Source organism: Pongo pygmaeus, chromosome 9 (genome assembly GCF_028885625.2).
Source record: "Pongo pygmaeus isolate AG05252 chromosome 9, NHGRI_mPonPyg2-v2.0_pri, whole genome shotgun sequence".
Lineage (NCBI taxonomy): Eukaryota > Metazoa > Chordata > Mammalia > Primates > Hominidae > Pongo > Pongo pygmaeus.
Window position 1 is genome coordinate 77919957 of NC_072382.2, and position 14872 is coordinate 77934828.

At 40.9% G+C, this 14872-nt stretch overlaps 1 protein-coding gene across 1 annotated transcript in view; it reads left to right on the plus strand.

Annotated features, from left to right (window-relative positions):
• ACER3 (alkaline ceramidase 3) overlaps window positions 1-14872 on the plus strand; it is a 162595-nt gene that overhangs the window by 107200 nt on the left and 40523 nt on the right. Inside the window, exon 4 of the mRNA XM_054437810.2 lies at window positions 6858-6910. Within this exon, the coding sequence (XP_054293785.1) occupies window positions 6858-6910 (53 nt within the window). The remainder of the gene's footprint in view (window positions 1-6857; window positions 6911-14872) is intronic.

The window sequence follows — 14872 nt, forward strand, 5'->3', positions numbered from 1 at the left end:
TATAAAGACATATGCACACGTATGTTTATTGTGGCACTATTCACAATAGCAAAGACTTGGAACCAACCCAAATGTCCAACAATGATAGACTGAATTAAGAAAATGTGGCACATATACACCATGCAATACTATGCAGCCATAAAAAAGGATGAGTTCATGTCCTTTGTAGGAACATGGATGAAGCTGGAAACCATCATTCTCAGCAAACTATCGCAAGGACAAAAAACCAAACACCGCATGTTCTCACTCATAGGTGGGAATTGAACAATGAGAACACATGGACACAGGAAGGGGAACATCACACACGGGGGCCTGTTGTGGGGTGGGGGGAGTGGGGAGGGATAGCATTAGGAGATATACCTAATACTAAATGAGTTAATGGATGCAGCACACCAATATGGCACATGTATACATATGTAACAAACCTGCATGTTTTGCACATGTACCCTAAAACTTACAGTATAATAATAATAAAATTTAAAAAAAAAGAAAAAAAAAGAAACCTGTTTAATAAGATCTTATAGTTTGCAGGGTGTAACTTAACTCTTAGCTTGCATGGCTACCTTGCAACTCTTACTGTGATTATAATTTGGTAATGACTGTTTATTGCCACAGTCTGTTTTGTCAGTCTTATGATCTCTATTTTAACCTTAATCATGGGCAGTTGCGCCTAAACTCCAAAAGGGTGAGGATTATAACGAGGCATGTCGGACCTCCTTTCCCCATCATGGCTAAAAATTCAGTTTTCATGTTTCTCTGGGGTCCCCTTGGCCAAGAGGGGTTCATCCAGTCAGCTGGAGAACTTAGAACTTTATTTTTGGTTTACATATGCCATCTAATAGGATGCAGTGACAAGAAAAATGTCATCACTTCTCTGATACTCTTGCCAAAGTTGCGTAATCTGAATTTAATATTATGAAAACATCAGACAAAACCAAATTGAAGGACATTATACAAAACATCTGGCCTATCATCTTCAAAAGTATGATAGTCATAAAAGTCAAAGACTGATGAAGTGTTCCAGATAAAAGGAGATAAAAAGACCTGACAACTAAATACAATGTATGTGTGTGTGTGTTCATATTTGTATTTATATTATTGAGACACTTAAAAAAATTGAATGAGGTCTGCAGATTACATGTAGTAATAAATCAATGTTAATTATTGATTTTGTTGGTAGTATTGTGGATATGTAGGTGAGTTTTTTTTAAAAGTATAACTTACATACCATAAAATTCACCCTTTTTTTTTTTTTTATCCCATCATACAACAGTAAAAATTCACCCTTTTAAAGTGTACAAGTCAGTGGTTTTATGTATGTTCACAGATTGTGGAGCCACTGCCACTGTCTAATCCCACAACATTTCATCACCCAAAGAGAAATCCATGCCCATTAGCAACCACTCCCTATTACTCCCTCCAACGACCCCTGACAATCACTCTCTTCCTGTATGGATTTGCCCATTCTGGACATTTCATATCAATGGAATCATATAATGTGTGGCCTTTTATGTCTGGTTTCTTTAACTTAGCATGTTTTCACACACAGTTCATCCATGCTATAGCAAGAAGTACTTAATTTTTTTACCTGAATAATATTCCATTGTATGGATATACCACATTCTTTTATCCACTTATCAATTAATGGAAATTTGGGTTGTTCCCACGTTTTAAGTATTATGAATAATGAATAATGTTGCTATGAACTTTTGTGTACAAGTTGTGTTGTAGGGAAGTTTAAATTTTTCCCCAAAGCCTCAATGATTTGAGTCTATAAAACACACTGATAGGCCGAGCGCAGTGGCTCACGCCTGTAATCGCAGCACTTTGGGAGGCCAAGGCTGGTGGATCATGAGGTCAAGAGATCAAGACCATCCTGGGCAACATGGTGAAACCCCATCTCCACTAAGAATACAAACATTAGCTGGGTGTGGTGGCGTGCACCTGCAGTCCCAGCTACTCGGGAGGCTGAGGCAGGAGAATCACTTGAACCCAGGAGGCAAAGGTTGCAGTGAGCCAAGATCGCGCCACTGCACTCCTCCTGGTGACAGAGTGAGATTCCATCTCAAAAAAAAAAACAAAACCCGATAATAGACAGATTAACAATAAAAAAGGCATACAGGTCTTATTAACGTGTATGGGCATGGCATACAAAATATGAAAAACTCAAATGGTCAGAAGATTGATACTTTTATACCATCTTGAGGTCACAGAAAGAATAGGGGCTTGGAGCTTGGCAAAACAGGTTATGTAGCAAGACTGGTTATAAGAGGGAAAGAAGAGGAAAGGCCTGGCTGGCAAAGACAGCCTTGTTATATGGATGAAACTTCATGGGTAGCAGCTCTCAGGAAGAATAGATGGTAGCCTTTGGTAAATATTTCTGTCAGACCTTTAAAGGTGTCAGATTCTCAGTTAATCTTTCCTAGATCTAGATGAAGTGGTGGGGGGTGGTTCAAAGAAAGCCTGTTTGCATCTGTTGTTTACTTGACTTTATTTCCTCTACAGATGCACATCTCCCCTAGAAAAGACAGCTTTTTAGCTATTCTTTGGTTTCTAGTCCCTCTGAATCGCTGTCCTGAAATATATCAAAGAAATATATTTGGGGGTGAAATATTTTTAGTTTCCCTCATTGTGGATGTATGTTTTCAGTTTTCTTAGACCTATACTTAGGAGTGGAATTGCTGGGTCATTAACCTTTTGAGGAACTGCCAGGTTGTTTTTCAAAGTGGCTGCACCATTTAGATTCCCACCAGCAACTTCTCCATATCATTGCCAATACTTGTTATTGTTTATCTTTTTAGTATAGCCATCTTGTGGGTATGAAGTAGTTTCTCTCAGTGTGGCTTTGATTTGCATTTCCTTAATGACTAATGTTGAACATCTTTTCATGTGCTTATTGACACCATTTGTATATCTTCATAGTAGAAATGTCTATTGATATCCTTTGCCTATTTTTAAAATAGCCATAGTTGTATTTTTCTTATTGAGTTGTAAGACTTCTTTCTATATTCTAGATACTAGACTCTGGATACAGATATGATTTGCAAATATTTTCTTCTGTGAGTTTTCTTTTCACTTTCTTTTTTTTTTTTACATCAATTAAATTACATTTATTTAAATATCCTCATCAAAACACATCTTATGAAGCATCTTTTCTGTGACACCCTGATCTATTCCGTGACACCCTGATCTATTCCAGATCCACTCTGTGCTGCTGTTTTCTGACACCAGTTTCTGCCAGTGCCCTCCAGTGAGGAGCCCCCAACTGGGCATTCTGAGGGTGCATGTGTCTCCCTCGAGGCTTCCTGAAGCAGGGGCACGACACCTCCTCCATGTACCGGGGGTGAAGTTCTGCAGGGTCAGGGGTTGGGGGGAACCCCTGTATTGTTGCTGTTCCCTGCTGCTGTCCAGAGTCCTCTGCAAACTGCTGACCCCCTTCCCAAAGTGGCAACAATCTGAGGGTCTGACACCCACAGTAGTGTGTGTGGGACCCCCAAGGTGCCCGACAGTAACTGATGGTTCCTATCTCCATCTCTGGACTTCTGGGATTCCAGTGCATCCCAAATGTTCCTTTGTCGTGACAGTGACGCCACAGGGCTCTCAGGATGATCTAGGCACTGTTCTCGGAGCCCCGTAAGTGAGGCCAGGCCCGTGGAGCAGAGCAGCTGCCCAGGTGACAGCCATGACGGGGCCTCTCAAGCCGGGAAAGGCAGGAAACGGATTCCCCTGAAGTTGGCCCCTTGATTTCAGCCTGGTGAGACCCATTCTGGACTTCTGACCTCCACAACTGTCATCAGCTTGTGCCATTTTGAGTCACTGCATTTATGGTAACTTGTTACAGCAGCCTTGAGACACTGAGATACCCCCCTGTGCCCCAAGTCGGTGGTGTCACTGCTTCAGCCTGGCCTTGCTTTTGCTGGGACTGCTACAGTAGCCCGGTGAGCCTGACTGGATCCTCAGTGGCGGTCAGACTTTTTATCTGAGGACCCCAGGGGTACTCGCTCTGTGGTAGTCATGATCTTGGTCCTCAAAGGGATGGACATGTCCATACCTCATGCCTGTCCACACCCTCAGCTCCTCCACACAGCTCCAGGGAAGCATGAGCGCCCAGCTCAGGGTTGGGTGCCAGTCCCTTCCTGCCTCTAGCAGGCCCCCTACAGATGCCAAGTTCTAGCATGTGGGACACAGATAAGCACGCCCTTGCCAGGCTTAGAGCACGGATGGCCTGTCCCGTCTTTTCACTTTCTTAGTAGTGTCCTTTGATGCAAAAAAAGTTTTCAGTTCTACCGAAGTGCATTTTATCTGTTTTTTTTCCTTTGGTTGCTTATGTTTTTGGTATCAAAAACATAATCCAATTGCCTAATCCAAGGTCGTGAAGATTTATATCTGTGTTTTTGTCTAAGAGTATAGGTCTTACATTTAGGTCTTGGTCCATTTTGAGTTAATTATTTATGTGGTGTGAGGTAGGGGTCTGGCTTCATTCTATAGTACTTGGATATCTAATTGTCCCAAAACCATTTGTTGAAAAGACTGTTCTTTCCTTATTGAGTTGTCTTAGCACTCTTATTGAAAATCAACTGGTCATAAATGTGTGAGTTTATCAGCTCTCAATTCTATTCTATTGACTTATATATCTATTCTTATGCTATTACCACATAGCCTTCATTACTGTACATTTGTAGTAAGTTTTGAAATTAGAGAGTGTGAGTATTCCAAGTTTGTTGTTCTTTATTGAGATTGTTTTAGCTACTCTGGGTCCCTTGCATTTTCATATGAATTTTAGGATCAGCTTGTCAATTTCTGCAAAAAGGTAGATGGAACACGTTTTCACCATGTTGGCCAGGCTGCTGTTCTATATCTTCTTACCTAACTTTGAAATAGGGCTTGATGCCATATGGGTCATAGCAGCTAGATGGCATTCTTACTTTTATTGTTTCTGGATAAAGATCAGTCTTAGCACTAAGGTAAGAGCCAACAGTGATATAGTTGCTTATAGCTTACTAAAAAGAAAAAAATGTTTCAATTACTTTAGTGTGTACCATTAACTTTGAGAGAGGTATCAGGAAGTAGAAGTCAGATATGAACTGCTCCACCACTTAAAAGTGTCTCAGGATCCTTAGGGTGAAGAAGTGGCACATACAATGAAACCTGAAAAATATCCAGAAGTGATTAAGGTAAAGAGGGACTAGGGGAAGAGGAGAAGCTTAAGTAGAGGAAACAGCACATGCAACGGTCCTGTGGTAGGAAAGAAATGTGAAGAACTGAAAGCCCAACATTGTTCAAACTTAATTAGTGAGGGAGAGAAGGGATATAAATTTTTACTGTTGTATGAAGGGGTTAAAAAAAAAGGTGAATTTTATGGTATGTAAGTTATATCTTAAAAAAAAAACTCACATATCCACAATACTCCCAACAAAATCAATAATTAACATTGATTTATTACTACATGTAATCTGCAGACCTATTTCAAGCCGGTATTGCGCCATTGCACTCCAGCCTGGGTGACAGAGCAAGACTCCGTCTCAAAAAAAAAACAAAAAAAAAATTAATGGCTAAAAATATTTAACTTGCACAAATGCTATTATTTTCATAACTCTAATAATTTACCAGAATGAATCATCCATTTTACATAAGCTCTCTTCCTACTTCCTAGAATGCCTTTCTCCACCACCTCATTTCATTTCATTCCTGCCATCACTTTCTTTGGCTTTTGTGTCTTTTGTTGGAATCCTTACTCTATATTTAATCATGCTTTCGTTCCCTTAACCTCTAATTAGAATGTGAACTCCTTGAAGGCAGAGACTGTGTCTTAAAATTGTATCCTCAGCTCTTAACACATTACTTGGCACATAGTGGACATTTTATTAAAAAATTAATTTAATGTGTATCTAGTGGTAAATAAACTCTGTAAGATTGATATCTACAACACCTAGCTTAGTGTCTAGCTTGCAGTTTAACACATAATGGCTGTAATTATTATTACTACTATTATTATCTTGCTAATAATAATAATGTTATTTCTCAGAGGTATACTTTACTTAGATTAATAAAATTATTTCCCTGGCCATTAATACCTCTTCTTATGTATGTTAGTAGACACTTTATCCATTTAAGGTGATATAGGAAGGATGGAAACGCAAAAGAATACTCATAGGACCTATGGACCTATAGATGATGGACATCATTTTGTTCTGGAGGTACAATATCATAGTTTGTAATACCAGATGATATGAGCAGCACAATGACAAGTCTGCCCTCCAGGAATAGTGAGTCAGGTACCCTGCTTAGGTATGTACATTAGGACACTTGGATGATAACCTTGTTTGTGCAAAAACAGTAAACTACACACACATACTCAGAGTAAATTTGATGACAAATATATAAAGAGAATTAGTAAAAGAAATAAGAGCTGAAACCTTTTTTTTTCTTTTTTCTTTTTCTTTTTTTTTTTTTTTTTTTTTTTTGAGACAGGGTCTTGCTGTGTTGCCCGGGCTGGAGTGCAGTGGTGCAATCATGGCTCACTGCAGCCTCGACCTCTCAGGCTTAAGCGATCCTTTCGCCTCAGCCTCCCAAGTAGCTGGGACTACAGGCACATGCCACTACCATGCCCTGCTGTTTTTTTTTTTTAAAGTTTTTGTAGCGACAGGGTATTACTGTGTTACTCAGGCTGATCTCAAACACCTAAGTTCAAGCGATCTTCCAACCTTGGCCTCCCAGAGTGCTGGGATTACAGGTGTGAGCCTCTGTGCCTGGTCTAAGAGCTGAAAATCTTAATCATTTTGATGTTTTATTTTGATTTGCATAATAATTGCTGCTCCATGATATTCAAGCCTGTTATCTATCTTTGTTTCTTATAGCTATTGGATGAACTCCCAATGATATACAGCTGTTGCATATTTGTGTACTGCATGTAAGTACTTTTAAAATTTCATTGTTTGATATATTTTTAAATTTATATTTACCTCATAGTGGATTAATATAACTGATATATTTATATTACTAGGATATTTTAATAATGTAGAAGGTTATAAATTTTATGATATCAATATAGAGTATAATTTCTGGGAAGTTACAATAATGTTGTGTATTAACTTTTGTGATCTCAAAACCCTGTAGCCAATTTAGATAGGATCTAAATAGCTTAAATTCCATAATTTGCCTTTCCCAAGTGAATAATGTGTACAAATTTAGATAAAGATTTTCATATTGTGCCATAAAAGTTTTCAGATACAGTTTCTGTATTCTACAGTATAGTTTAACAAGACGCTTACCAGAAAAGTGAGGTACACTTCTAGTTGTATAGTGATCATGTCAACTTAATCTCCTTTTTGTTTGAAGTTATCTTTTAAATAGATTCTTGTTTTCTTATTCTAAGGTAGACTAAATGCTCTCAAGAATATACTTATTTTGACTGGTTATTTACAAATATGGAAACAGTTTACAGGCCATTCCCAATCCAAAGTTCTCTTACTGTATTATATTCTGTTTACTTTATTATCAAGTTAATTTGCATTTCCTGAATGTCAGGGAAAAAATCAATCTTGAAAGATAAAAATGATTATGATAAATAACATTAATAAATGCTAATATTTATCTACTTTGTACTGTGCTAGGCAGTGTACAGTGCCATCTCTAATTCTCAGCAACTATGCAAGATAAATGGGTATTGTCCCCATTTTATAGACAAGGAAGTAAAGCACAGAGAGATGCAGTAACTTGTCTATGGACAAAAACAGAGCTTGATTTAAAAGCATACTGGCCAGGCCATTGTCCAGGTAAACAGTCTCTGAGGAACACTGAAATATCCCTGGAAATATGTCATGATGGAGAAAATTACAATGATCACAATTCCTCTCAAGGAGAGATTGGAAGAACACTTTGATAGACTGCCTGGGTATGTGGCAGAAGTGTAGAAGTGAGACCCTTCCTGTACTGCATGATCAAATAATGTGCCTTCTAAGGAGGGTAGGTGAGGTTAGCTATATGTCTTCTATTTGAGTAAGTTAGGGTATGCAGGTTTGGGCTCTAGCTAAGTCACTGGGAACATTAGAGGAAAGCCTCCTTCACCCATTACCCTGTAGCATCAGCCTTCTCTAAATGTTGGACAAGTATGTTAAGAATATGTGTTTGGAGGGGCAAAAAATTACTAGCTTATGTAGGGACCCACATGCCTGAGTCAGGCCCTAGTAACAAGGCTTTTGAGGGCAGCAGTAGCCCAGTTAGAGCAGCCACTGCAAAGACGCTGGCTGCAGCAGGGGAGGCAGTGCTGGTGGGGACCGGGAACAGGTGGGAACCCCGTCCCCTACTAAGTTGGTGGGGCAGGAGCCCCACACTCCCGGGCACAGCTGCAGCTGCCCAGCCACAGCTCTGGACCTGGGCATCCCTGCACTCTTGGAGTTCCAGGAAACCCCTTGCCCCTGCAGGCTTGAAAGTGCCTGCTCCCACTGCCTGGCCTCTCTCCGCTCCCAGCTCCCACTCCAGGGCAGAGCAAAGCTGTGGCCGAGCCCAGGTGCTGCCGCAACCTGGCCAGGTGTGCATGTGCTTGGGGTGGTGCTGACATGCCAGCCCCCTGCCACCTCCGCCCCCTCTGGACTTTAGGCACTGACAAGCATGGGAGGGAGGCCGAGGCGGGGACTGAGGGCAGCTTGGTGTGGGCCTGCAGGCACCCCTCGGCAAGAACAGCCTGGGCACCATGGGCCATACATTGATGGTGGCAGGAAGCAGACAGGCTCCTGGGCAGAAAGGGGCAGTCCCCGGTGAAGCTCCACCTTCAAGCCGGGGACAGCCTGAAGCCTGGGGGCCAGGCTGTCAGTTTCGGGTGGAGTCTGTGGCCCAGAGTGAGAACTTACAGTGCTTTTTCCAAGCCCTCCCATGGCCACCCATTGATCAATCAGCACTCACTTCCTTCCTTCTGAGCCCATAAAAACCCCAGACCCAGCAAGACTCACACAGATGACTGGAGGACCTACCTGCGAATAGGAGCTACCCACTCTGGATCTCCTCTCCACTGAGAGCTGGACATTCATTGGGATGACCTGCCTGCAGATAGGAGCCACCCACTTTGGGTCTCCCAAGAGCTGTTCTGTCACTCAATAAAGCTCCTTTCCACCTTGTTCACCCTCCAGTTGTCCACATACCTGGATGTGGACAAGATGCAGGACAAGATGCAGGACATCTTGTCCTGGATGCAGGACAAGAACTTAGGACTTGCCAAATGGTGGGCTGAAAGAGATGTAACACAAACAGGGCTGAAACATATCCCTCTCCCCAGCTTGCCACATTGCAGGAGATAAGAAGGAGAGAAGAGCTGTGGCCCTTCGGGGAGCCCAGACCTAGGGGCTCCGTGAGTCAGGGCTGTGACACCCTTTTGGGGGCTTGGTGGTTTCTGGCATCTCCCAGTTTCCAGGCACCACTGCATTCCCCTTGTCCAGATGGGGGTGCCCACAGTGGAAGATGCTTACGATGTATCTGATCAAACTGCAGGATTGCATGGAGCCAGTGCCTATGCCGGCTTCTGGAGCTGCCCGCCCTGCTACAATAGCCAGTGTGCCTGGCTGTGCACAGTGGCCAGACCCCAAGCTTCCTCATTAATACACCTCTCACTGCTCCATTCCTGGCTTCCCCTTGGCAGGCATGGGATCCAGGCTGGTAGCATGAGCCAAGTACAGCCTGCCAGGCCGAGTGGGCAGAATGAGCCCAGTGGGCCAGAACAAAACTCAGGCAAAGGTGCCACCAGCCACAGAGGTTTCTGGCTAGAAAAGCAACACCCTAAGGATCCTGAGACACTTTTAAGTAGTGGAGCCACAATTTAAAGCAGTTCATATCTGACTTCTACTTCCTAATACCTCTCTCAAAGTTAATGGTACACACTAAAGTAATTCAAAGATTTTTTTCTTTTATTTTTAGTTAGCTATAACCAACTATATCACTGTTGGCTCTTACCTTTACTAAGACTGATCTTTATCCAGAAACAATAAAAGTAAGAATGCCATCTAGCTGCTATGACCTATATGGCGTCAAGCCCTATTTCAAACTTAGGTAAGAAGATATAGAACAGCAGCCTGGCCAACATGGTGAAAACCTGTCTCTGCTAAAAATACAAAAAATTAGCCAGGCATGGTGATGTGTGCCTGTAGTCCCAGCTACTCAAAAGGCTGAGGTGGGAGAATTGCTTGAACCCAGGAGGCAGAGGCTGCAGCGAGCTGAGATGGCACCACTACACTCCAGCCTGGGTGACAGAGTGAGACCCTGTCCCCCCCAGAAAAAAAGATGTAGAACAGGGATCAGAAAACTTTTTCTGTAAAGGGCCAGATGATAAATATTTTAGGCTTTGTAGGACAGGAGTCTCTGTTGCAGCTCTTCAACTCTGCTGTTGTAGCTTGGAAGCTACCACAGATAATATGTAAATAAATGAGTGTGACTATGTTCCAGTAACATTTTATTTAAAAAAACAGGTTTAGCTGGGCACAGTGCTCACACATGTAATCCCAGCACTTTTGGAGGCCAAGGTGGGAGGATCGCTTGAGCCCAGGAGTTCAAGATAAGCCTGGGCAACATAGGGAGACCTCATCTCTACAAAAATTACAAAATTAGCCAGGCATGGTAGTACATGCCTGTAATCCCAGCTACTTGGGAGGCTGAGGTGGGAGAATCACTTGGGCCCAGGAGGTTGAGGCTGCAGTGAACCATGATTGTGCCACTGCACTTCAGCCTGGGCAACAGAGGGAGGCCATGTCTCAAGAAAAACAAAAAACAATACCAAACTAACAAAAAAAAACAGGCTCAGGCCAAGATATTGGCTCTTGAGCCATAGTTTGTCACCTTGATCTAAAAAAATAAGGTAAACTCCTTTTAATAACATATTTTAAAAACTATTCTGATGTTTATATATCTTTAGGAGAAGATATTCTTGAGCTAGCAATTATGACTATATTGAAAAGAATCAGATAACCATCATATAATGGGTACAAAGAACTCTTAAGTATTAGTGCTAGGAGCCAGGCATAGTTTGCTCACATCTGTAATACCAGCACTTTGGAAGGCCAAGGCAGGAGTATTGCTTGAGCCCAGGAGTTCAAGACCAGCCTGGGCAGTATAGCGAGACCCTGTCACTACAAAAAATTAAAAAATTAGCTTGCATGGTGGTACACACCTGTGTCCCAGCTACACAGGAGGCTAAGGCAGGAGGACTGCCTGAGCCCCAGGAGGCTGAGGTTGCAATGAGCCATGATTGTGCCGCCACTGCGCTCTACCTAGGGGACAGAGCAAGACCCTGTCTCAAAAAAAAAAAAGAAAAAGAAAAACAGTTTTAGTGCTAGGGAACAGCAGATATTACTTAGAAGGATACTGATACTGTAGATCAATTTTCAGCTCTGATATTTAGTAACTGAATGAGCTTAAGTAAGTCAACCTTTGTTCCTTTGTTTGTAAAAGTGGAGATTATAGTACTTATAAATTTCCCATGAAGATTAAAATAAATGATTTGTTTATAAAATAAACTTATTGTGTGCTATTCATGTATCATGCACTGTGATAGGCACTGGGAACTGGGAAATTAAGTAAGAAATAGTCCTTTTACCTCAAGAAATTTGTAGTTTAGTAAAAGAAACAGAACCAGAAACAAGCAGCTTTCATGTGATGTGATTAATACTATACCTGAGACATACAAAGTTCAGTGGAGTAGAAAGGGATAGAGCTTGCCATTATATGAAAATGGAGCATGGTGTCCTGTCATAGTGAATTAAACATAAGTTTCATCATTGCTACCACCTCAGAGTATAAAAAAGAATATATAAAAAGAGCACGCAAAGCTTTTGTTTCTCAAAAACTAGGTCTCTGGATTCTAATCTTTCCTCAGCAATCTTCTGCAGTATCCGTTTATGATCATATTCCCCCATTCAGAAAGAGCCTGCTGTAGTACACTTTAAGTGACACTTAGAAGGAAATGAAAGGGGTGAAATAATTTTTAATCCACTGTATTGACACACAGTTTACATGGAATAAAATGCACCCAGTTTAAGTGTATGGTTTGACGAGTTTTGACAAATGTATACTCCTACGTACCCATTACCCTTATGGCAAGAAAGAGAAACAGAACATTTCTATCATGTTAGAACATTCTTTTCTGACCCATTGCAGTTAATACTGACACCTACCCTGGCCTCCAGGCTACCACTGATCTGCTTTCTATAGTTATAGATTAGTTTGTCTGCTCTGGAATTTTATATAAAAGAAATTATACCATACGTACTCTTTTGTAACTGGATTCTTTTATTCAGTATAATATTTTTTGAGGCCACTAATTTGCCAATTACTTTTGATGAATATATTCATCTATGTTGTTACATATATCACTAGTAGTATTCCATTTTATACTGTTTACCAATGTTGAACATTAAGGTTATTGCCAGTTTGGGGCTACTATGAATAAAGGGACCATGTACATCTGTTAACAAGTCTTTGTATGGATATATGACTTCATTTCTCTTGGGTATATATCTAGAAGTGGAATTTCTGTGTTGTATGGTAAGTATATGTTTTACTTTATAGGAAACTGCCAAACTGTTTTTCAATTTAGTTGCACCTTGTTATGGTGCTACTGGCAATATATGAAACTTCCATTTGCTCCATATACTTGCCAAGACTTGGTATTATCAGTCTTTTTTATTTTAGTCATTCTAGTGAGTATGAAATACTATCTCTGTGGTGTTTTAATGTGTATTTTCTTAGTGACTAATGATGTGCATCTTTTTATATTCTAATTGTCCATTTGTATATGTTATATTAAGAACTATCTATTCAATCTATTCAAACCTTTTTCCTTTTTTTTTTTTTTTTTTTTGAGACGGAGTCTCACTCTGTTGCCACTCTGGAGTGCAGTGGCGCGATCTCGGCTCACTGCAACCTCCGCCTCCCAGCTTCAAGTGATTCTCCTACCTCAGCCTCCCAAGTAGCTGGGACTACAGGCGCCCGCCACCACCCCCAGCTAATTTTTGTATTTTCACTGCGTGTGTCCTCATACTGTCTAGTTACTGTAGCTTTATTGTAAATCTTAAAGTCAGTTAGAGTAAGTCCTTCAATTTTGTTCTTTTTCAGTATAGCTTTGGAAATTTTAGGTCCTTTGCATTTCCACATAAATTTTAGAGTCAGCTTGTCAATTTTTACAAAATAGCCTGCTGGAAGATTGACTGTAATTTCTTCGACTCTATAGACCAGTTTGAGGAAAGTTAATATCTTAACATTACTAAGTCTCCCAAACCATGAATGTGGTTCTTTAATTTATCTAAGTGACATTTTGTGATTTTAAGTGACTTGATCTTTGTTAAATTTAACCCTGTGTTTTTCATGGTTAGGATGCTATTTTCAATAGTATTGCTTTTTTTTCTTTTTTGACATGGGGCCTGGCTCTCACCTAGGCTGGAGAGCATTGGCACGATCTTGGCTCACTGCAGTCTCCTCATCCCAGGCTCAAGCCATCCTCCTACATAGCCTCCCAAGTAGCTGGGACTACAAGTGCGCTCTACCATGCCCGGCTAATTTTTGAATTTTTGTAGAGACGGGATTTTGCCATGTTGCCCAAGCTGGTCTCGAACTCCTGACATCAAGCAATCTTCCCACCTCAGCCTCCCAAAGTGCTGGAATTACAGGCGTGAGCTACCGCACTTGACCACAGTATTGCTTTTTAAAAGCTTTATATTCCAATTGTTCATAGCCAGCATTTAGAAATATAAGTGATTTTTGTATATTGACCTTTTATATTATCACTTTGATAACTTACTCGTTTTTCTGTTGATTCCTTAGGATATTCTTTGAACATATCAAATACGTGAAGCAGTCTAGACCTCTAATGATTTTTTTTTTTTTGAGACAGTCTCGCACTGTCGCCCGGGCTGGAGTGCAATGACGCAATCTTGGCTCACTGCAACCTCTGCCTCCCGGGTTCACGTGATTCTCCTTGCCTCAGCCTCCCAAGTAGCTGGGATTACAGGCATACACTTACAACGACTAATTTTTTGGTATTTTTAGTAGAGATGGGGTTTCACTGTGTTGGCCAGACTGGTCTCGAACTCCTGACCTTGTGATCTGCCCACCTCGGCCTCCCAAAGTGCTGGGATTACAGGCGTGAGCCACTGCACCCGGGCTCTAATGATTTTTAAATCTGTCTTGGCTTCTGTGTGCTTGTTCATTTGTGAAACATGTACTGGAAAACCTCCTTTATTTTAGGCATGATCCTAGGCTCTGTAGATACAGAATCAAGGAACTCATTGTCTGAGGAAGGGGACAGATAAGAAAGTGACTGTATGTAATAAAGTGAAATAACCATGGTAATAAATACAAGCCAGGCCTCCTAAAGACCTTTGGTTTCTTAACAGATAACTTGCTTTCGAATTTGGAATAATAGTGTTTAAAAGTAAAAACTAATATTTCACCTAATATTTTCATCATTGTCCAAGTGACAAAATTTAAAGGTAAAAGAGATCTTAGAAAGTGCCTCCTCTAACCACCTTTCCTTACAAATAAGAAAATAAGAGTTGGTCCAATTCCCACAGCCAGTTAGTAAACTGAGAGAACACTCTTGCTGCCTATACCAAGTCACAGTCCTCAAAGGTTGGATTGGATACTCACTGATGGCCAATTGTCTGTTCATATTTGCTTATTTACCGGATACCTCCTATGTGTTAAGCATTATCTTTGTGCTAGATATATGAAAAAAATAAAATTTATTCCTGCACACAAGGAATTCACAGGCTAGTTGAGGAGATAGATAAGGAAAGAGACAATTATAATAGACTGCTATTTTCTCCAATAATGTTCCTTAGGAATCATTAGTTGCAAGATATAGAAACCTATTCAAGCTAGCTTGAATTAGGAG